We start from the raw sequence: 21,929 nt of genomic DNA, 5'->3' as shown, positions 1-21,929 counted from the left end.
TCAGGTTTATTCCTAGGTATTTAATTGGGGGGGGGCAATTTATTTATTTAATCTTTTTAGGGCTATACCTGCCACATTTAGAAGTTCCCAGACTAGGGGTCTAATTGGAGCTATAGCTGCTGGCCTATGCCACAGCCACAGCAACGCCAGATCCGAGCCTCTTCGACCTACACCATAGCTCACAGCAATGCCAGATCCTGAACCCACTGAGCAAGGCCAGGGATCAAACCTGCATCCCCATGGATACTAATCAGATTCATTTCTGCTGTGCCACAATGGGAACTCCCAGGGGTGCAATTTTAAAAGGTATTGTTCTTTCAGTATTCCTTTTCTAATATACTTTGTTAGTATACAGATATGCAACTGATTTTTGAATATTAATCTTGTATCCTGCCACTCTGCTGAATTTGTTGATCAGTTTGGGTAGTTTTTGTTCATATACCTTAGGGTTTTCTGTATATTTTATCATGTCATCTACATAGAATGACAATTTTGCCTCTTCTCTTCCAATATGGATTCCTTTTATTTCTTTCGCTTGTCTGATTGCTGTGGCTAGGACTTCCCATACTATGTTGAATAGAAGTGGGGAGAGTGGGCATCCTTGTCTTGTTCCAGAGTTGAGCAGGAAGGCTTTCAGCTTTCCTCCATTGAGTATTATATTTGCTGTGAGTTTGTCATAAATGGCTTTATGTTAAGATATGTTCCGTCAATACCCACTTTGGTAAGAGTTTTTCATCATGAATGGATGCTGGATTTTTGTCAAATGCTTTTTCTATGTCTTTTGAGATGATCATTTGATTTTTGACTTTTCTTTTGTTAATGTGGTATATTACACCGATTGATTTGCATTTGTCAAACCATCCTTGTGGACTTGAGATGAATCCCGCATGGTTGTGGCGTATGATCTTTTTTATTTGTTGTTGGATTATGTTGGCTAAAATTTTGTTGAAAGTTTTTGCATCTATAGTCATTAAAGCTATTGGCCTATAATTTTCTTTTTTGGTAGTATCTTTGGTTTTGGTATTAGGGTGATGGTGGCTTCATAGAATGTATTTGGGTGTGTTCTCTCTTCTTCAATCTTTTGGAAAAATTTAAGAATGGGGGAGTTCCCGTCGTGGCACAGTGGTTAACAAATCTGACTAGGAACCATGAGGTTGCGGGTTCGATCCCTGCCCTTGCTCAGTGGGTTAAGGATCCGGCGTTGCCATGAGCTGTGGTGTAGGTTGCAGACGCGGCTCGGATCCCGTGTTGCTGTGGCTCTGGCGTAGGCCGGTGGCTACAGCTCCGATTGGACTGGGAACCTCCATATGCCGCAGCAGCAGCCCAAGAAATGGCAAAAAGACAAAAAAGAAAAGAATGGGTATAAGTTCTTCTTCATATGTTTGCTAGAATTCACCCGTGAAGCCATCTGGTCCTGGACTTTTGTTTGTAGGTGTAGGGAGTGTTTTTTATTGCATATTCAATTTCATTTCTAATGATTGGTCTGTTCAAATGATCTATCTCTTCTTGATTCAGTTTTTTTTGTGCGGATGGTATGTTTCCAGAAAGTTGTGCATTTCTTCTAGGTTGTCAGATTTGTTGGAGTATAATTGTTCATAGTAGTCTCATTTTTTTGTTTGTATTTTTGCAGTATCTATTGAGATTTCTCCTTTTTCATTTCTTATTTTTTTTATTTTGGTTCTCTCTTCTTTGTGAGTCTGGCCAGAGGTTTGTCAAATTTGTTTATCCTTTCAAAGGACCAGCTGTTTTATTGATTTTTTTTCTACCTTTTTTAACCTCTATTTTATTGATTTCCCCTATGATCTTTATGATATCCTTTCTTCTGCTGACTTTAGGTTTTGTTTGTTCGTCTTTTTTTAATTCTTTTAGGTGGTGGATGAGGTTGTTGATTTGAGATTTTTCTTCTTTTCTGAGGAAGGCCTGTATTGCTATGAACTTCCCTCTAAATTTGCTCCTTCAGGGGAATGGTTCTGTTATTTTAGCTGGGGATGGTTCCTGTGCTTCTCCAGTTTGCTTATATTTTTCATATTCTGTGAGTTTAGGGAAAACAATTATCTACTCTAGTCTTGTAGGGCTATTTTTATGTAGAAATACCCCTTGGTAGCCTGTGAGGCTTACTGTTTTTTTGGCACGAGGGCTGCTTTTGGTTTGGATGCTCACCGCCCCTTTCCTCAGTGTGTGCAGGCTGTTAACCCCCTTGATGGGTGTGCAGGTATGGTCTGCCTGTGTTTCCAGGAAGATGGGGGCAATGGGCAGGGCCTGTAGCCAGTGCCTGGTGAGCCCTGCAGTGACTGAGGCCACAGGTGGTGCCTGTTAACAGGATCTTTCGTGGTGGCAGACCACATCCACCTCAGGAATCCGAGATGGCTGTGGTTTGCACCTGACCTCGTAGCCCACTCAAGAGGCACCTGCCACCCGAGGGCCCATGCATGCGCAGAGAAAGATGTTCCTATGACAGCCCCACCCCTCCTCCTCTTGCCCTCGCCAACAATGGCACCTTGCTTCCCCCAGGCCTTCTCCTACACTCTCTTGGCTGTGGTGCACTGCTTTGTAGCCACCTCAGGCTATTTCCACACAGTCAACCCTAGTCCCCTCCCCAGAACTGATCTGGACCTCCAAAGCCCGAGTGTCAGTGCCCTGTCCCCCCCTCCTGAGTGTCCGAGGCTGTGGTGTCCTGATGGTGCTGTGGTGGGACCAATGCTCTGTGCAGCTCTCTCTGCTTTGCCCTTCTCTGACCAGTGGCTTGGCTTTTCTCCAAGGCTTTGAGGGCCTCCCTCCTTCCCCGCTGAGCTCCCTGTGAGGTGGCCTCCTGGAGTGGGATTCCTTTCCTCTTTCATAGCTCCTGCACAGGAGTCCTGGCCCCATCCTGATTCCTTTCTTTTCTTCTTCTTTCACTTTTTTCCCTTTTTGTTCTACCCAGTTATGTGGAGGGTTTCCTGCCTTTTTTGGAGGTCTGAGGTCTTTGGCCAGTGTTTAGATGTTCTGTGTGAATCGTTCTACATGTAGACAGTTGTTTTTGATGTGTTTGTGGGAGGAGGTGAATGCCACGTCTTATTCCTTTGCCACCTTGATGTAAATTTTTCTTGTTATAAAATAATGAATTCTATTTCATCAGAGTCAATGATGTTTGTACTTTCCACTTAAGATTGCCTTCTCTACCTTCTAGAGTGTTGGTCTTCCAGCATTTCTTAAATAGCTCATAAAAGAATCAAAACCCATTCGCATTGGGTTCTTAAGCTCCCCTTATGTTTACGTAGAGCCAGCCTGTTACCAAACTCAGGTTCAGCTACTTGTTGCTCAAAAACAAATACTCAGAACACTGTAAACCAGCTATAATGAAAAAAAAAATCATTATATAAAAAGAAAAAAAGCCAATACTCAGAGACAAGTGTTGGTTGGAAAGGAAAGGTTGCTTTATTCAGGAAGCCAGCAACCTGGAGAGAAGGCAAACTCATGTGCAAAAACCAACTCTAAAGTTTCTGTTCCCAGTCAAAGTTTTTAAAGGGAGAATCATTTGGGAAGGGGGTCAGAGTCTTTATCTTCCAAAATGTGCAGACTTTCTTCTGAATGGTTGAAGGTGAGGTAACAGGGCAGTGTTGCAGGAATTCTGTGCTCATCCTGAAGTTACCATCCTCCACCTTTCGTGAGGACTTTAGTTCCTACGGAAGAACTCAAAGGTATTGTTTTGCATAGTCCTTGAGGAGGAACTAGGACCTTGCTTCAATTGCTGGACTATTGTTTCTTGGCTGCTTCTCTGTTTCTGCATTCTCTCCTCCTTGCTTAGCAACTGTTTGAATCTGCCCTTTGGAACTCAGGGAAGGTCAAGGAGGCTGAAAGAAGCCTGTTTCCTACAAACTAGTAACAGGGACACTGAAAGGATTTGTACCCAGGAGGACCCCACAGGATCCTGCCCAGTTTCAAACCTACTTAAATAAAAAAAAAAAAAAAAAAAAAGGGAGTTCCCTTCTGGCGCAGCAGAAACCATAAGGTTGCGGGTTCAATCCCTGGCCTGGGTTGGGGTTTCGGTGTTGCTGTGAGCTGTGGTGTAGGTCGAAGACGAGGCTCTGATCTGGCGTTGCTATGGCTGTGACATATGCTAGCAGCAACAGCTCCGATTAGACCCCTAGCCTGGGAACCTCCATATGCTGTGGGTACAGCCCTAAAAAGACAAAAGACAAAAAAAAATGCACAAAGCATAATTCATAAAAAGTACAGCCTAGTGAATTATCCCAAATGGTCATACCCCTGTAAATACCACCCACATCAAGAAATAGAACCTTCTGGGAGTTCCCGTCGTGGCTCAGTGGTTAACGAATCCGACTAGGAACCATGAGGTTGCGGGTTCGGTCCCTGCCCTTGCTCAGTGGATTAAGGATCCGGCGTTGGTGTGAGCTGTGGTGTAGGTTGCAGATGCGGCTCAGATCCCGCGTTGCTGTGGCTCTGGCGTAGGCCAGTGGCTACAGCTCCGATTTGACCCCTAGCCTGGGAACCTCCATATGCCGCGGGAGCAGCCCAAAGAAATAGCAAAAAGACCAAAAAAAAAAAAAAAGAAAAGAAATAGAACCTTCTGGAGTTCCCTGGTGGCACAGTGGATTAAAGGTGGTGTCACTGCTGTGGCTTGGGTCAGTCCTGTGGCATGGTTTCCATCCTTGGCCTGGGAACCTCTGCATGCTGTGCACGCAGCCAAGAAAAAAAAAAATAGAATTTTACCAGCACTCCAGAAATTCTCTTGCCTTCCCAAATATTGCTGCCTCCTCCTCCTCAAAGGGAATCACTATCTTTCTCACCATAGATTGATTTTGCCTTTTAATTTTATTTAATGGAATCATACAGTAGGCACCCTTTTGTGGCATGAAGACTTTGTAGTCAGGGCTGCTCTGTCCAAAGATGGCAAGGACTGAGGATTCCATCAGGAGGAAGTGCAGCCCCCACCCCGCCCCCCAAATATGTAAGCACAGGAAGAACAAAGTCTATCATCTATCAGATAAGCATTGGGACTGTCCGATCCTGAAATTCTTCTATAAAATTATTCTATTCCTTGGTTAATTGGCTAAAGAGGTATATCCAACTACCCTTATATTAATAACTTTTAGGGCACATTATAAAAGAAATTTCCATTTACTATTTTGAAAGTATATAATTCCAAGGGCAATTAGTTAATACCTAACAAAATTTTAAATGTTAATACTTTTGGCCAACAAACCCACTTCTAGAAATCCATCCTCCAGAAATACTTGCAGCAACCCTGTACTGTGCCTCACTTCCCTCATTTCTAGAAAGGGATAATTGCTCTTCAGTGGATTGGTGTGAAGATTAAATTAGCGCGCCCGCTCCACGCCTCCTCCACTCCCCCACCGCGGCTTTCCCACAAACAATGCCTGGTACTTAACTGTTAACTCGCCTTTGTTTTAGTACCTTAGGACTTTTTTTCAAAGACCAACTCTCAAATTGACTCCTACCAAGTACATTCCTCAGAGAAATGAAACTAGATTCGTGTTTGTCTAAGTGTGATCTCTGGGAAGCTTGTTAAAATTCGCCGAATTGAATAATCGCGGAAGCACCCGAATCCTGTGCTTTCAACAAATGTTCCAGATGCCTCACGTTTCAGGAAGTTCAGGCCGCCCTTGGCTGAAGGGCAGTGGAACCCGCCCGCCAGATGGCGGCGCTCTTTCCGAGCCGTCTTGCCTCTGGATCCCGGAAGGGCGGCTCTATCAGCGCTGCGCTCGCCTCTCCCCTTCCGCTTCCGGTGACCCCCCCCACCCCCCCGCCCCACAGCCATGGCTGCCGCCGCTGCCGCCGGCCCTGGGGCGTCCCTGTCCCCGGACGAATTGCTTCCGAAAGGCGATGCCGAGAAGCCTGAGGACGAGCTCGAGGAGGAAGACGACGACGAGGTACTGAGCCCCGCGGGGCGGAGCGGGGAGAGAAGGTGCAGGCGGGAGGCGGGGGATGCGGGCTCCTCGTGCTGAGGGATGCGGGCGAAGGCGCGTCGAGGACTCTGGAGAAGTCCGAGCAGAGGCGCCGCGGGGAGGCGGGGTGAGTCCCCGCTGGGGTCGAGGGACCCTAGCTCTGGGGGACCCGTGTGTCCTGGGGTCGAGGGGTAGTTGCAGCTGCTCGGCTCAGACCCCGCCTCCTCCACCACAGCTAGATGAGACCCTGTCGGAGAGACTGTGGGGTCTGACGGAGATGTTCCCGGAGAGGGTCCGGTCCGCGGCTGGAGCCACTTTTGATCTCTCCCTCTTCGTGGCTCAAAAAATGTACAGGTAAGAGACGAGGGCAGAGAGATTGGGGTGTGCCTGGGGTGACGGAGGTGCCCTGAACAAACACAGGCTTTGGAAGCAGCAGACCTGTGTCGGAGGCCAGCCAGCCACCTAGATTACTGAGTGACCTTGGACTGGTGCTACTTTAAGCTTTTTTGGTTTTAATTTTCTTCTCTGTAAGCTGGGGATTCTTATCGGGCAGGGTCGTTTTGAGGATCGTGTTAGATTATGTGAGACAATTAACGTGTAAGACGATTGTGAGAACTTAGGAGAATGTTCAGACTGCTCTTACTAGATGTACATTCACCAGAAACGCTCTTCCTGTTTCTGGTAGGAGTATGGTGCAGGGTTGGGTAGAACACGCTTTGCATAAACACTGAGTGTGCAGTGTGAGAGGTTTGGTTACTGGTTCGTTCTTGATGAAGCTGTATTTGTCTTGCCACCATGCTCCTGCTCCCTCTGCAGGTTTTCTAGGGCAGCATTGTGGATTGGAACCACTTCCTTCATGATCCTGGTTCTTCCTGTCGTCTTTGAGACTGAGAAGTTGCAGATGGAGCAACAGCAGCAACTGCAGCAACGGCAGGTGAGCCCAAAAACTGGGCTTTTTGCCAGTAGTGGAGACACAAGTTTATTTCTCCAGCACTAGGGCAGTTACTTTGCTCTCCTAGGTACCCGACTGTGCCCTCAACAAGTATGATGAAAAATGAGATCCCTAGGTCTGTATAATACCTTATACCCCTCCTTTTCTTTTCCAGATACTTCTAGGGCCTAACACAGGGCTATCAGGAGGAATGCCAGGGGCTCTACCATCACTTCCCGGAAAGATCTAGATTGTTACTGCCATGTTTGACCTGTCTTGGTGGGAGAAATTTGAAAATTCAATAGTGTTTGAACTGCTGATTACTGGATTTTTTTTTTTTTTAACTTTGGCACATTGATCCATCTAAACCTGGTGGGGAGGCTTCCCATTGTCTTGTGGGGAGACTCCAAACTCGCAGCCATGCACTCCATGCTATCCTGACTTATTTTTTTCTGTCCTCACTCTGATAGCAAGCAGAGTGCAGCACTGCAGATGGTTACACCACCTCTGGCCATCCCACCCCTTTCCCTAAATTACTCTTGACCAAAAGATTCCTCACTATCCCATTGTGGGGTAGGAACTAATGCCACTGGGAAGGGTGTACCCTGACCAATAACAGCTATTTGGTTTTTTAAGAATGGAATGCACACAATATAAAATACAAAATGCATTACAGCTGTCCTGTAAAGCAGCCACTGTGAATTTCTACGTATGTTGGAGGGAGGGCTGGCAGCAGCTTCAACCACAAGATGGGGACTGTGGAGGACAAAGCAAGAGCTCATTTCCTCTGCATATTTTGGCTGTTAGATCTGTGTGTTTGTCTAAAAGAGAGGGGGGAGAAAAACTCAGTGCTCACTTTTTGTATTTAAATATTAAAATGATCCCAACCAAAAGTGTCTTCCAAGTGCTTGTGATACATACTTTGAAAGTACTCAGACCCTTTTCAAAGGGCAAAGAAAACTGCCCCTCACATTTCCTCTCACCTAAGCCGGCACTACTATTTAACAGCGATTGACCCCTTAGGCCCAAGTTAGTTAAATTCACAAGAACCTCTCAAGTCCCTTTCAGATCACCCACGAAGGATCGGGTCCATGTACTTGCAGAATTGTAAGGAATGACATGTGTATTGATTTCTAGTCTGGGGATGGAAAGGTTGCAGATAAAACATTTGGGGTTTGTTCTTTCTAAAAGAGTTGACCCTTGAACAGCACAGGGGTTGGGGGACTAACCCTCTGCATAGTTAAGAGTCTGTGCATAACTTTGTTGTTGGCTCTTTGTGTCTTTGGCGCAACAACCAGTTTGTGTTGTTTATTTTTAAAAAACCCATGTCTAAGGGGACCCACAGAGCTCAGACCTGTGCCATTTGAGGACCAACTGTAGTTGCTGGTGAGCTATGCTAGTGAGTCCAACTGTAGCTCTGTCTTTGAGCTCTGTTGGTTTTTTTTCCCATTTAACACTTTTGTTGGCACTGTGCTACTAAGAGTACTGTGACTTTTAATGTGGGTTGCTGAAACTACACTATGCAATTTAGGAGCTGGTAGTCTCAGTTTACAGAAGAGGAAAACAGTCACAGAAAGGTTAAGAGATCTTTACCAGGAGGCACAGAAAATGCCTGATCTGAATTCAAATCTACGCATTCTGACTCAGCATCCTGCTGTGTACTTGGTGCTGTGGCCACGCAGGCCCTCTGTTGAGATACACAGTCTTCCACCTGTTCCAGCCGTAGTCACTCGTCAGTAAATAAATGTATAGTTAGAGGAAGATTATGGTTCTTCATATTGTGGAGCCTAGTTTTTATAAATTAAATTGAAAAACAGCTCAGGCTGTTTTGGAATCAAGTCCTACTTGGTGAATATTTTGATAGGTCTTTGAAGTGAGATTTGGCCAAAGCACACTATGTCCCTACAAGATGACTTATGACAGTAGTGAGTTCCTTCTAAAGCAGCATCATGCTAAAGTTCACTTCTTTTACAGAATTCAATGAGATGAGCTTTATGTACAGAGTTCCATTTTTAATATTTGGTTAAACAAAATACATCTTTTGTAAACAAACCCAGCACAAGGCCAACAAAAAACGGGAATAAAAGCAAGAAAAACAAAAAGCCTAGGGGTGCCCCTTACTGGGCTTTAGGGTCAGGCCTGCCCCCTTCCTTAAAGGAAGTGGGGCTTTTTGCCCTCGGGCATCAGCATAGGTCCCTGTTCCTAAGCACCAGAATTGGATATGAACAGAGAAACCAGCCCTGAAATGTTTACGCATCTTTGCATATCCCATTGGCTCATGGACCCCGAGTGCAGAGGGAGTCCTCTGAAGTGCCATTCGCACTGGCCCAAGCAGACGGGCGGAGAGGAGCTTCCTCCTCCCCCCCCAGGAAATGGCTTACATCACTGACAGTGCCAGTGGACCCAAGGTCCTGCTTGTGACAATCAGCAAGGTTGGCTGTAACTTCTGGCTGGTGGTGGTTGGAATGTCATTGTGCAGGGGTAAAAAGCTCCCTGTGGTGCCAAGCAGGTCTGGTGTGGAAAATGGTGCAGAAGAGACTGCAGCCACTTGCTGAGGGGGTGTAATGCAGTAGCCGCTCGGTGGCCTGTTACTCAGCATAAAAAATGGCCTTGTTGGATTGAAGATACATGTGCAGAAAAAGTGCTGGTGTAAACATGCACTCCAGTCACAGTGGGGAGAAAGCCTCAGCTTCATCCCGTTAAGCTTGCTCAGGCTTGACATGCAAGCCCCAGGCTGGCTCTGCTGCCAGAGAGAAGTCTGGCCAGTGGGGCAGCTCTCAGACCTGCCAAGACCATTGATGTGTAAGGGCTGGCAGGTCATCCGTGCCTGCCCACCCGCCTTAACCACAACCACTGGTGACAGGCGGTGTGGCATGACACCTACTTCCCCCTCCTTGTCTTTTGTTTTCCAAAGTTGCAGGGAGAAAAGTGGCCTACAACTATTTAAAGAGGTAGGGGGCGGGTCAATTCTCAGTTGATCTGTAAAGGAAACTACAGAGATGACAAACCCAGGTCCTAAGCATGATGCACATATCCACCCAACTCGGGGGCTCTGCTTCTGGTCACTATAGTGACGCCAAGCCTAGGGCTAATACCAGTTCTAGTCGCCCCAAATCTCTGAAGGCTTATCTTCACAATACTTTCCTTGCCCAACTGTCTTCAACTAGTGGAATTTGATGTCAAAGACGGTCTTTTATTTTCCCTGATTTTGCCAGAGTGGGTCAGCTGGGAAAACTGCCCTTTCGTTTATCTTGTGCCCCTAAGCTAATGCAGTGAAGTGGCAGGGATGACGCTGGAGTGAAGCAGACAGGCCTGTGCCTGCTCCCACCTGGCTTTGGTCACATCCTCTTAGGTATCTAGCTCACCCTGTCATGCTAGAATATTGCAGGATTCAACCACCTGGCGTGGGATGTTGGAGAACCTTCCATTATAAAACTTCAAGGATGGCCATAAACCACTCTTAAAGATGGGTAAGTGTGGCATTAAGGGTTAGAGAACGGAGTTCCCTTCGTATCTCAGCGGAAACAAATCCAACTAGGATGAGGTTGCGGGTTTCATCCCTGGCCTCGCTCAGTGGGTTAAGGATCCGGCATTGCCGTGAGCTGTGGTGTAGGTCACAGACGCAGCTTAGATCCTGCGTTGCTGTGGCTCTGGCACAGGCTGGCAGCTGTAGCTCTGATTGGACCCCTAGCCTGGGAACCTCCGTATGCCGCAAGTGCGGCCCTAAAAAGAAAAAAAAAATGGTTAGAGACAGTATGCAGTATTGCTGCCTCAGTTCTGGAGATGGTTTCCTGAGAGAGGCCTTTTTGCTCTGGGTCCTTCAAGCCAGTCACATGGGCTTTGCATGTACTGTGTCTTCAGACCCACTGGTTGCCAGGAAAGGGGAAGTGGAGGCAGCATCTCCAGGTGAGTCAGAGCAGCAGTGAATTCCAGCAGAGCTTCTGTCAAGTCCTCATAGAAACGGGGGAAATAAGCCAGGACCCACCTTTCTTTCTCCTCTCTCAAATAAAACAAAGGTCTTCCATCATAGCTTGCCCTATGCACACAGAGCTCCTACATTTCTTTCCCAGGAACAAGTAACGCTGGTTGGTTCTTGTAACAGTCCACACGTCTGTCCTATTGCACTGTCAAATCTGAGGGGGAAACCCAATGAGATGTTTGGGGAAGTGGCAAGGGCAGACCCACTGGAGAGGCCACAGCACATCACAGAGGATTCAGGGGGTTGAGGTGAGGGAAGCTTGGGCAGAACTGTTACATATCAGCCCTCCAACTCTGATGGGCCTCCACCTCTTCCGGTACCACCAGCAGGAGTTCACAGTTCTTTCCTCGCAAATGATGTTTTAGAAATTTCCTACAGGGGAAAAAAATGATAGATGAAAGAGAAAATGAAATGCTAGTAAAACTGCAAATACTAGTCTTGGAGCCACATGTTTGCCAGACAGTAACCTTGTTATTTATGCCCTCAGAGTCCTGAACACATTCTAGTAGGGATCTGTTCCTGGAGGAGTCCACGTGTGATTACCCCTCAATCTGTCCAGTTAAATTTCCAATCTAAAAACCATTATGAAAAAAAAAAAAAGCTATAATGGAAAAAATAAAAATCATTTCGTAAGATTAAAAAGAATTTTTTCCAATCTAGATTCTGTCCAGCCTGTTCTGTGAGAAATAGAGCCCGAAGTACTCTAAAGTTAAGGACTTCTAATAGTTAGGGGAAAAAAAGAGGAAGAAGAAAAAGAAACCCTTAACCTGGGAACCTCCATATGCTGCGGGGGGGGGGGGGGGGGGGGGCAGCCCTAGAAAAGACAAAAAAAAAAAAAAAGAAAAGGTTTCTTCTTTGGTCCCAAGGAAGTTTCGTCCTCTCCGGCCCAAATGTTCAGCTTCCCTTCTGGACTGGCAGCTCTCCTTCACAGCTGTCTACGTCAGAAAATGTTCCAGTGCCACTCCCACCAGACTGGAAGCCAGCATCACAGGTGCTGGGACTCCTCATCCAAAGGGATGTCACCTCCTTACCAGCCATCCAAGACTCAGGTCTCTTACATATGAAACCCTGTGATTCCAAGTAACAGCAGTAGGTAGTTACTTCATTTCCTTTGTTAAATAACCAAGGATAAGCTCAACTTGCCACCACACCAGCCACATGGGTACCTGAGCTCGCTTTCGCCTCCAATCCATTCAGGCATCTTCAGTTTGGAGTCAAGGTTGTAGTAGGCACCTCCTACCTCTCGAACACAGATCCAGTGCTGCCTTTTGAGAGGCAACTTCAGAGGACCCCAGCACAGGCTGGAGGGCAGGTTCATGATGAAGCCCATGACGTTAGTGAGAGCAATGGCACCGACATCCCTGCAGAAGAGAAAACAGCATCAAGCTCAAAGCAGGCAACTCTCCCCAGGATTCCCTGGTTCTGACAACACATGGGCCACCTCCCCAGCTGAGTAGCACTTCTCATCAAGCCAAGCCTGGTTCAATTACCTGCGCTTGTCCCACCAAACAGCTTCATAGCCTTTGGTCTGAAGTGCTGCCATAATGACGTTCACATCGTAGTTCCCATTTCCCAGCATGCTCTTCTTGTGGGGGGTCACCATGGTGTTTGGAGACAACCTACAGGTGCGAAAGGAGGAAAGCGGACTTGCTGGTCTGCCTCACCCCTCCTGGCCCTGCAATAGCAGGGGCAGAAGAGCCCTTTACACCACTGCCCCTGGAAGCTCATTTCCTCCCATTCAAGTAAATGTAGCCAGTCTGTACCAAAATACTTTGTAGTTTGGGCTCCTGCTATCCTAGGAATTATTCACCTTTTTATGCAAGATAATAATTCAGTAGTGCTGGGGCCTATCTGCCTGCCATTTAGAAAGTGTGTCTACAGTGAATTCAGTGGATACACAGAATGTTCCACCAAGAAGTCTCATTTGTGAAATCCCCAGCTTTCCCATTTCTGCAGTCTTCTTCCTTGCTGATCTTCCTGCCTTGCTACAGCTTTTATTTTTTTTTTATTTAACATTAGAAAAGAGTATTTGATATTCTAATTTGCATGGATAGTATCTGTTGTTAACTCTATTTTTTACAGTTTAAATGCTTTCTAGTTAAGGTTTGCATACTTAGTAATAACTAATCATTAAATACTCAAAGGCCATGGTGAGTTCCCGTCATGGCTCAGCAGTTCAATGAACCCAACTAGCATCCATGAGGTTGTGGGTTTGATCCCTGGCCTCGCTCAGGGGGTTAAGGATCTGGCACTACCATGAGCTGTGGTGTAGGTCACAGACACAGCTCGGATCCCACGTTGCTGCGGCTGTAGTGTAGGCTGGGGGCTACAGCTCCAATTCGACCCCTAGCCTCGGAACCTCCATGTGCCATGGGTGTGGCCCTAAAAAGACAAAAAAAAAAAAAAAACCTCGAAGGCCTGCAGGAGCCCAGACAGGTCACATAAATGTATGAACCAGGGCCACACATGAGACAATACAAAGTACTAAGGCTCATATTAAACTGGAATGCACGACCGCCTAAAATCTTCCAAATATACATGTGTGTAAAATACACAAATGGAAAAAAATTTTTGTGCCAGATAAACAAATCTCAACTGCAGTCTGGTTTGCCCACCGGCTTTAGGCCATTCTTGGCCAGCCTCTTTAGCCCCTCTTCCAGCTCAAGACAAGGTCAATTCTGAAGGCATTTCCAATCCTCTTAATTCACTTTCCTAGGCTGCTCAGGCCAAGACCTGAGGAAAGGCCATCATGAAGGAAGGGACAGCATGCCTTTCGCCTTTGTGTGAAGGGGAGGACAGGCAATGTTGTGAGTTCCTCAGGAATAAAAGTGGAGAGCAGACATCTAGGAGGTTGCTAAAGGCCTTCTCCAGACGAGAATCGGGTCTTTAGGACAATTCTGAAAACTTAAGAAATCTCATCCTCTATACACAGTAACCATAATGATGTTTTTCCAGCATAAAACATACACTTGCCACTGCTTAAACCCTCCAATGGCTCCCAAAACACTTAAGTACAATCAAAACTACTTCCTCTGGCCTGCTGACCTCGTCGCTACCTCTTAGCACAGGGACCTTCTCTGCTACCTGAACACAAAGCTCTTTCTCAGGTGAGGGACTCCACACTGGTTCCACTATCTGGAAGGCTCGCCTACACCTTCACTTCGGTTGGCTCCTCCTTATCTGGGTCTCAAGTGTTACTGCCCTAGAGGTGTTTTCTGACCACCCAACCTTAAGTTTCTCCCAGTCATTTCCTCGCACATCCACTTGCTTTAATTACAGCCTGTGTAACTACTGGACGTTTTCTCATGTGTCTGTTGTTCCGCACTAGAATGACAGCAAGGCCTTCTCTAGCCATCACCAGACCTCAGAGAATGCCTGGCACATGACAGGTGCTCCAGGGATGTTTGCTGAAATGTTCCCCATGTTTATTTTATCTTTCCCTGTAAATATTAGTAGATCTTTCAAATAAGAAGGGCTGATGTGCTGGCCTCTGGAGTTTGGCAAAGAAGAGGCTCTGAGGACATTAAACTCCACTCCACAACCAAACTTTGTTTTACCTGTAAAAATAACTACCATTTAGTGAAAATTTTGCCACACCCAATGACAGATGCTTTCATATATGTATCTCACTTAACCCTCACAATAAACTTATGAGTTATTTCCATTTTATAGGTTTAGAAACTGAAGTTTGGTGATTTAAAATGACTAGCCCACAATCACTTACCTTACAAGTGACAAAACTAGTGTTCAAACTCAGGTTTGTCTGAATCCCAAGTTCTGCTTCCTGTCTTATGGCAAGGACTAAAGATGGGTGGTGGTGGCAGGCTGATAAACGGAAAGGCTAGCTGACTCTCTTGGCCTGGGCCTAAAATGGGGCTTCACAGGACAAAGGCTCTCAGTGGGCCCTTGGACACTTGGATTAAATGAGAAGGTATGTGAAAGAAAGCCTATCTCAAGATACATCAAGTTCCTTTCCCTTCAATTATTCAATAGCCTCTTAATACCTTCAGTGAAGTCTTTAGATGCATGGAGATTCCAGCAATGAAACTGCCAAGTTTTCCAACTCTTTCACCAACTAACCCCCCATGAGGCCTGAACTTTAATGCTGTGCGTTCTTTCCCAAGTGTGCTTCCAGAGGATCACAGAGGCATTCAAAACAGTAATAGCTGAACCAATCAAGTAAAAACATTTCTTCCAGGATTGCCTGACGCCCCTATTATGCTAATATTTACCTTGGGTCTCGAGGAGGTGGGGTATAAAAGGTTTCAGTTCCCAAATATGTTTGACCACACACGCATTTTTTTTTCTGAGGTGCACGTTCCAAGTGCCTCTTCTGTCCTATATCTTCTACCTCAGATTCAAAGCTTTGCCTGTCTATTCCCACTATTTTCCCCCTAACTGCAGGCCCCTCACCTCATAACTGGGTTTTTGAATCTGGTTCCTAAACTGATCTTCTTGCCTCCAAAAGCTCCTTCCACCTCTTCAGCCTAGATGTTCCTGCCACATTCACCAAGGTATCAGTACATTTTATTTAATTAATTTATTTACTTATTTGGCCATGTCCACGGCACATGGAAGTTCCTAGGCCAGGGAGCGAACCTGCATCACAGCAGCAACCCAAGCCTCTGCAGTGAGAACACCGGATCTTTAACCCACTGCTCCACAAGAGGATTTCTCATTTCACTCATTTATCTAAGAACTGCCAATGCAGCCAGTTGCCTGGTTGGCCAACTCCAACCCTTCCAGCCCCACCTGACCTGCTGGTTCCCTTAGAGTACTTCAGGCACCATGACCATGACCTCTCCTCTTTTATCCGATTTCCTTTTCCAGGCTAAATTCTAAAGCTTCTTCAAGCTCAATCTAACATCTTACCTCTTCCATGGACCCTTTCCTGGCTCTAGTGTAATAGAAAAAGGCAGGCAATCAGGAGGACCATCCATATCTGAGTTCACATCCAAGCAGCATCAATACCAATTTTGACATTTAATCTCCATGCCTGTTAACTTCTCTGTAAAAATGAGAATGATCCCTATCTTATAGGACTATTGAAAAATTCAGTATACATATACACAATGGAATATTACTCAGCCATTAAAAGGAAAGAAATAACAGCATCTTTAGCAACATGGATGGACCTAGAAATTACCACACTAATCAGACTAATCTCAAACAATGAGACACCAACATCAAATGCTATCACTGACATGTGGAATCTGAAAAAAGGACACAATGAACTTCTCTGCAGAACAGATACTGACTCACAGACTTTGAAAAACGTATGGTTTCCAAAGGGGACAGATTGGGGGATGGGAGGATGCGCTGGGGGTTTGGGATGGAAATGCTATAAAATTGGGTTGTGATGGTCACTATACAACTATAAATGTAAAAAATTCACTGAGATAGATATATATATATATATATAGATAGATATAGATATAGATATAACCTAACAGTAAATTCCCAAAGAAAAGTGGATGACTCATCTACTCTGTATCTCTCACAGCTGGGCAGTGGCACCTGAACAGCCATGTATCTGCCGACAGCTGGGCACTGGTAACTGAACAACTGGGTATTTGCCAACCAATCAATATCAGAAATGCTACGAATGACTTCCATCTCACTCCTAGAGGAGTGGTCGTTTGCATTAGTGGGGTCCATCCAGTGAGCCCACAACATCAGTAGTTATTTTTACAATAATCAAGGGCCCACTGTGTTAGCCACTTTTATGAGCTTTATCACTTAATCCAACAGTCTTGAGAAGTTAGCCCCACAGTGTAAATAAGGTACAAAGAGGTCATGGTGACTTGTACAGTCTTCTACAGCTAGTGAGTAGCAGGGCTAGATTCAACCTCTAAACTGAAGCCTACACTGAACAGTCTCCTGGAGATGTCAACACACTGATCCCACTGAATTCCATGGGAGCTTGTTCTGTCCCAATGGAATGTTTTCTTGAGACTCCTCAGCAAACTCCTATTCAAGACTGTCTTAATTCTTTTCTTTTCTTTGTATTTTCTAGGGCCGCACCCGCAACATATGGAGGTTCCCAGGCTAGGCGTCCAATTGGAGCTATAGCCGCCGGCCTACACCAGAGCCGCAGCAACGCCAGATCCAAGCTGAGTCTGCAACCTAAGCCACAGCTCACGGCAACACCGGATCCTTAACCCACTGAGCAAGGCCAGGGATCGAACACGCAACCTCATGGTCCCTAGGTGGATTCGTTAACCACTGTGCCACGATGGGAACTCCAGTCTTAATTATTTTCGTAGAAATTCTGGACTATACACAAGCCTCTCATTTTTGTAACCAGAGGCAGAGGTTAGAGCCATGGGGTGTGAACTCTTCTTATAGTTTGATCTCTTCTCCAATTTCACTTGTTGATCCTTTTCAAACCAATGACCTCTGTGCTATCACTGTCTTCAAATCCGGGACCAAGCTTGTCACACCAGACTCCTCTCTTCCCTGTTCCTGTGTTGCTGCCGAGTCATTAGCTCAAAACTTTCTAAATTCCTATTCCAACCATGAGTCATCTCATATCCACAACTGCACTGAAACTCCACCCTGCTTTTGTATTTTTTCTATCTGGCTAAAATTCAACTGCTAGGATGAACTTCCTCTCAACAAATGGCATTAATCAAAAAATTTGCCCCATTGCTACTATTCATTAGCCACAGCTTCAAAAAAGGATAGAACTTTGGATCTGGGTATTTTAAATTATCTAGTTAACATTACCACCAGTACTACTCTTCTTTCTGTTAAGACCCAAACAGATTATCTTTTCCCCTTTAAATTGCTCTAAATTCCATGGTTCTAATTCACTTATGTCTAGTCTCAAGGCCTGGTCAATATACAGCTCGGAGATGTACTTCTCAGGGGCTGAGTCTTGTTCAACTTGTTTTCTTTACAGTGCCAAGCAGTGCCTGGCACACTACAGGCAGCTAGTAAATGTTTGTTTAAAACATTCCATCTTCTCTCCCTCGCCTCTTCTGCCTTTGTTTTTCCTCTGATCTCTTTCACACTCCTTTGTTTCTATTTATCCACACAGAATCTTCCCACACTAAATACTCCATACAGAACTGCACCTCTGGAGTGGGGACAGTATATTCTCGTATGTACTGGTCTGCTATTGCTTTGAGGTGGATCTTTACATTACCTACCAAGGTAACTGGGGAATGTAGTACAACCTGCTAAAGCTTTAAAAGCCAGGAATAGAACTCTGGTTCCATGTGAATGTCCAGCAAATGTTTAGCATTCTTTCACTCAGGAAAAACACAGCTGAAAGAGTCCTGCGATGACCCATAAACACCTTATAATCAGAGTCCACCATCTTCAGAACCAGGCCCAACTTACTAGCTGGGTGAAGGGCTGCTGATGATCTAATTGCTCCAACATGCCTTCCCGATACTCAGGGATAGAAGAGTAGTTAGGAGAGCAGGCCCTCAAGTCACAAAGCTTGGGTCCAAATCCTGCAATTACTAGCTCTGTTGGCTCTCTGTGCCATGATTCTCTCATCTGGAAAAATGAGAAATAACAGCATCTACCTTATAGGATTGGGCGTCAGAGCAAGTTAACACAAGGAAAGCACTCAGAACAGTGCTCTGCACAGAGTGAATGTCATCTGGTTGGTGATCATCATCCCATCAGATCAGGGCCATGTTTATAAGGTGAAAAGCTTCTGAATGGACACACAGAATCTAGGAACTGACATTTACTAATGAGTGAAACTTGGCAAATTGCTTATACTGAATCCTAGTTTCCTGAGGTCACTACTGATACGGTTGTTGCAAGACTTACAGAGAGTACAAAGTACCAAGCACATTCACTACTCACTGCGAGTCCTCTTCTTCTCCCTAGTCTTTGATTACGAAGTAATTTACAAATATCCAATTAGGAGTAGAAGATATATTAATGGCTGGCCATAGGAAGTGATCCAATGGAGTGGCCTCCTTTCTACTTTCAGTTACATGACTTAGTGATCTAAGACCAATCATCTCACCTTCCAGGGCTCTATTTCCTGAAAAGAGTTAACTCCTCCTGCCAGATAATGGCCATGAGGCAAAGGACACATCTGCCCGGCTAAGGCATCACTATGGTTATCACTGGCACTGGAAAATAATCACCTTCATTAGAATTTTGTCAGCACGCTGGGGTTAAGAAAGGCCTATGAGAGTTCCCGTTGTGGCTCAGTGGTTAACGAACCTGACTACCATCCATGAGGATGTGGGTTTGATCCCTGGCCTCGCTCAGTGGGCTAAGGATCCACTGTTCCTGTGAACTGTGGTGTAGGTTGGCAGCTGTAGCTCTGATTCGACCCCTAGCCTGGGAACCTCCATATATGCCTTGAGTGAGGCCCTAAAAAGACAAAAGGTGCGCTCACGCGCGCGCACACGCGCGCACACACACACACACACAAACACACAAAGGGCCTATGGTTCTCTTTGGGTAATGGCCCACACCTATGCTTCATAAATCACCCCAAATAGGTTGTTTCCAGCTATAATTCAGGCCCTTCTGGTGCAAAAATTTCATCTCTGGAGTCAGAGAAGGGTCCTCTGGAACTGCCAGAAAAAATCTTGAGCTTTCTTTGCACTGAGAATTGAGCAGGGTAACTCTCTATAAGCTGAAGTGGTGAGACAGGCTCACTGCCAAAGTTGCTATGGACTGCAGACGTGCTGCTGTGTTCATCCAGACACTGCAGAACCATTTCTCAAACCCTTTGATAGAAGAATTTTAGAACATCAAAGCTGAGAGAAAAGAGCTGAACTTCCATCAACCTGCCCAGGAACATTTGGCAAAGTGGCTAAGAAAGGCCATCAAGAATGAAGTAGAGGAGTTCCCGTCGTGGCGCAGTGGTTAACGAATCCGACTAGGAACCATGAGGTTGCGGGTTCGGTCCCTGCCCTTGCTCAGTGGGTTGACGATCCGGCGTTGCCGTGAGCTGTGGTGTAGGTTGCAGACGCGGCTCGGATCCCGCGTTGCTGTGGCTCTGGCGTAGGCCGGTGGCTACAGCTCCGATTCAACCCCTAGCCTGGGAACCTCCATATGCCGAGGGAGCGGCCCAAGAAATAGCAACAACAACAACAAAGACAAAAGACAAAAAAAAAAAAAAGAATGAAGTAGAAAGGGGTGAGAACCTAGAGTCAGCGTCTAAACACAGCTTTGCTACTTAGAAGCTATTTGGACAAATTACCTGACCTTTCTTTCTGTTTATCAGTAAAATAGAGACAGTAAATTGACTATTAGAAGGACTACACAAAACTGCATGTGGCCTCATAGGGAAGCTGAGCATTGTGTATACTTTCTTACCGACCCCTCAATATTCCAACTCTGGTGACAGGTGTACGTATGTTGTCTTCCTTCTAGACTCTAAACTCTATTAAGTTTAGAGGCATGACTTGAGAAGCATTAATAGCATAGTGGTCAAAAGCACAGCAACAACACACCTGAATTCAAGCTTGGCTCCATCTCTTGTTAGGTTACCTTGGGCAAATGACTGAACTACCCTGAGCTCTGTCTTTGTGCGTGAAATGGAAACAACACATATTCCAACAGACTGTAGAGAGGATCCCTTGCGATAACAACTGAGGCTCTCAGCACTGGGCCTAGCCCGTGGTAAGTGCTCAATATGTATGGTAATGAGTCTCTTTCCCATTCCCGTGACCCTTATACCTGCTAACAACATCTACCTAATAATGCCTGTTGGTTTGAAGGTTTATGCAGCAGAGACATTACCCCACAAACAGAAATTCGGAAATAGCAAAAATAAATAAATAAAATAAAAAGGTATAAAGATGCCAGAAAGAAAGGGTCCCCTACCTCTGGAAAATCTCTTGCAGCGTTTCCCGGGTGAAGGCATGGCTGTCCTGGAAGACGTTATTGAGGGCATGCAGAGCACAAAGCTCCCTGCGCTGTTTCTCATGGTAGATTTGTGGGGGTGCTGCCTGGGGCAGCTCCAATGATTCAGATTTGGCCTTGTCTCCTTTCCATGGCACGCAACTCATGTTTTTTGTTTTAAGTTCCAGAGAGGGCTAAAAACACCCTACCCTTCCCTCCTGAGGAGGAATATAAGCTTCTCAGTCTTTTCAGAATTCCTGAGGTCCACCTTAGTTTCTGGTGTCCATGATTTATGCCTTGTCACGGAGAGAAAAGGTTGGAATCAAAAGGAAAAATAATTTCCCTCTCTCTCTTCTCAATAGAAAGGTAAGGTTTAGTGTATTTCGCCACCGCTGTCAAAGTGCAGAAGTTTTAGAAATTCATATAAAACCTAAGTCCTTGTTTCCCCTCTTCTACCTTCCTCTTCCACTCCCTCCAAAAACCCTACAATTTTCTTGCTGTATTTTCCTTTCTGCAAATGCCAACCAGGCCTCAAGGCAGGAGGACCGAACGGAATCGGTCACATCGCTCCTTTTCTTCCATTTCTTTCGAACCACAACGCCACTGACTCAGGAGACAAGGCCTAGGTGGTGGATAAAACGCAGATTTCGAGCAGCTAGCGAGGGCCGGCCAGAGTGGGATCGCGGGCCGTGCTGGGGTCTCGGGGGAGGTTCTCCATCCCCTTGGGCGCGGTGGGGCCCCAAGGGGCCGAGGCGGGCGCAGCTCCCTCGGCAAGTGCGGATTCTCGCCCTCTCGGCGCAGCCCTACGAGGAGACAACTCCTGTCAGCTCCGGCAGTCCGGCCGGCCGCCGCGGTGGACCGGGTGGCGCGGGTAAGCGGCGCGGCGAGTCTGGCCCCAGCCCCAGGGAAGGTCCTGCGCAGCGACTGGCAGGCCCCCGAGGGGTGGGGCCAGACAATACGCCTCGCCCTGGGGGCCCGGGCCCACCCAGCTCGCCGCCCCCACCCCAACCTCCCCGCCCATCACGTGAGTGCAAGCCGAGGCGCCTTCCCACCGGCTCCCTAGCCCCGGCCCTAGCCCGGTCCGCCGCGCCACCCGGACAGCTTGAGGACGCACCGCCGGTTGCCCCCGTCACTGCTGCAGGCCGCCACCTGGAGCTGCGGGCCACCACCTGGGCCGCGTGCGGGCGGGCGCGCGCACCTGAGCCCGACGTCAGCGGCCCCCGCCCGGCGCGTGCTCCGGAAACGCCCTCCTTCGCCGTCCCTGCTCCCGCCCCGCCGCAGC

The 21,929-nt window shown here is 46.5% G+C and overlaps 2 protein-coding genes across 4 annotated transcripts; one reads left to right on the top strand and one right to left on the bottom strand.

Moving 5' to 3' along the window:
* Positions 1-5,732: 5,732 nt before the first annotated feature.
* On the top strand, positions 5,733-7,730 carry TOMM22 (translocase of outer mitochondrial membrane 22). Its single transcript, XM_047786241.1, has 4 exons — positions 5,733-5,891; positions 6,142-6,260; positions 6,723-6,840; positions 7,013-7,730. The coding sequence occupies exons 1-4, from the start codon at positions 5,778-5,780 to the stop codon at positions 7,085-7,087; spliced, it is 426 nt and encodes a 141-aa protein (XP_047642197.1). The 5' UTR covers positions 5,733-5,777; the 3' UTR covers positions 7,088-7,730.
* A 1,098-nt stretch (positions 7,731-8,828) lies between these two features.
* Positions 8,829-21,891, bottom strand: JOSD1 (Josephin domain containing 1). 3 transcript variants are annotated; one of them, XM_047786237.1, is made up of 5 exons: positions 21,762-21,889; positions 20,630-21,450; positions 12,307-12,435; positions 11,983-12,177; positions 8,829-11,188 (listed from the first exon to the last, which is right to left on the bottom strand). In XM_047786237.1, exons 2-5 carry the CDS (start codon positions 20,812-20,814, stop codon positions 11,089-11,091), a joined length of 609 nt encoding a protein of 202 aa, XP_047642193.1. In that variant the 5' UTR covers positions 20,815-21,450; positions 21,762-21,889; the 3' UTR covers positions 8,829-11,088. The 3 variants fall into 3 exon arrangements, with proteins under 3 accessions (XP_047642193.1, XP_047642195.1, XP_047642196.1); XM_047786239.1 differs by having other exon boundaries at positions 21,781-21,797; XM_047786240.1 differs by lacking the exon at positions 8,829-11,188 and adding an exon at positions 11,650-11,884 and having other exon boundaries at positions 21,762-21,891.
* Between the last annotated feature and the right edge of the window lie 38 nt (positions 21,892-21,929).

The sequence above is a fragment of the Phacochoerus africanus genome, chromosome 7, assembly GCF_016906955.1.
Source record: "Phacochoerus africanus isolate WHEZ1 chromosome 7, ROS_Pafr_v1, whole genome shotgun sequence".
Classification (NCBI taxonomy): domain Eukaryota; kingdom Metazoa; phylum Chordata; class Mammalia; order Artiodactyla; family Suidae; genus Phacochoerus; species Phacochoerus africanus.
Note: the sequence above shows the minus strand (reverse complement) of the source record. Positions and strands in the feature narration are given on the sequence as shown.

What these genes read in the sequence shown, in the direction of transcription:
- TOMM22 (XM_047786241.1), top strand. Translation starts at nt 5,778, where the DNA reads ATGGCTGCCGCCGCTGCCGCCGGCCCTGGGGCGTCCCTGTCCCCGGAC. An exon ending in GTGGCTCAAAAAATGTACAG is followed by an intron (nt 6,261 to 6,722) that starts GTAAGAGACGAG and finishes CTCCCTCTGCAG; the next exon opens with GTTTTCTAGGGCAGCATTGT. An exon ending in AGCAACTGCAGCAACGGCAG is followed by an intron (nt 6,841 to 7,012) that starts GTGAGCCCAAAA and finishes TTTCTTTTCCAG; the next exon opens with ATACTTCTAGGGCCTAACAC.
- JOSD1 (XM_047786237.1), bottom strand. Translation starts at nt 20,814, where the DNA reads ATGAGTTGCGTGCCATGGAAAGGAGACAAGGCCAAATCTGAATCATTG. An exon ending in GTTTGGTGGGACAAGCGCAG is followed by an intron (nt 12,178 to 12,306) that starts GTAATTGAACCA and finishes TCTCTTCTGCAG; the next exon opens with GGATGTCGGTGCCATTGCTC. An exon ending in GGAGGCGAAAGCGAGCTCAG is followed by an intron (nt 11,189 to 11,982) that starts GTACCCATGTGG and finishes TTTCCCCTGTAG; the next exon opens with GAAATTTCTAAAACATCATT.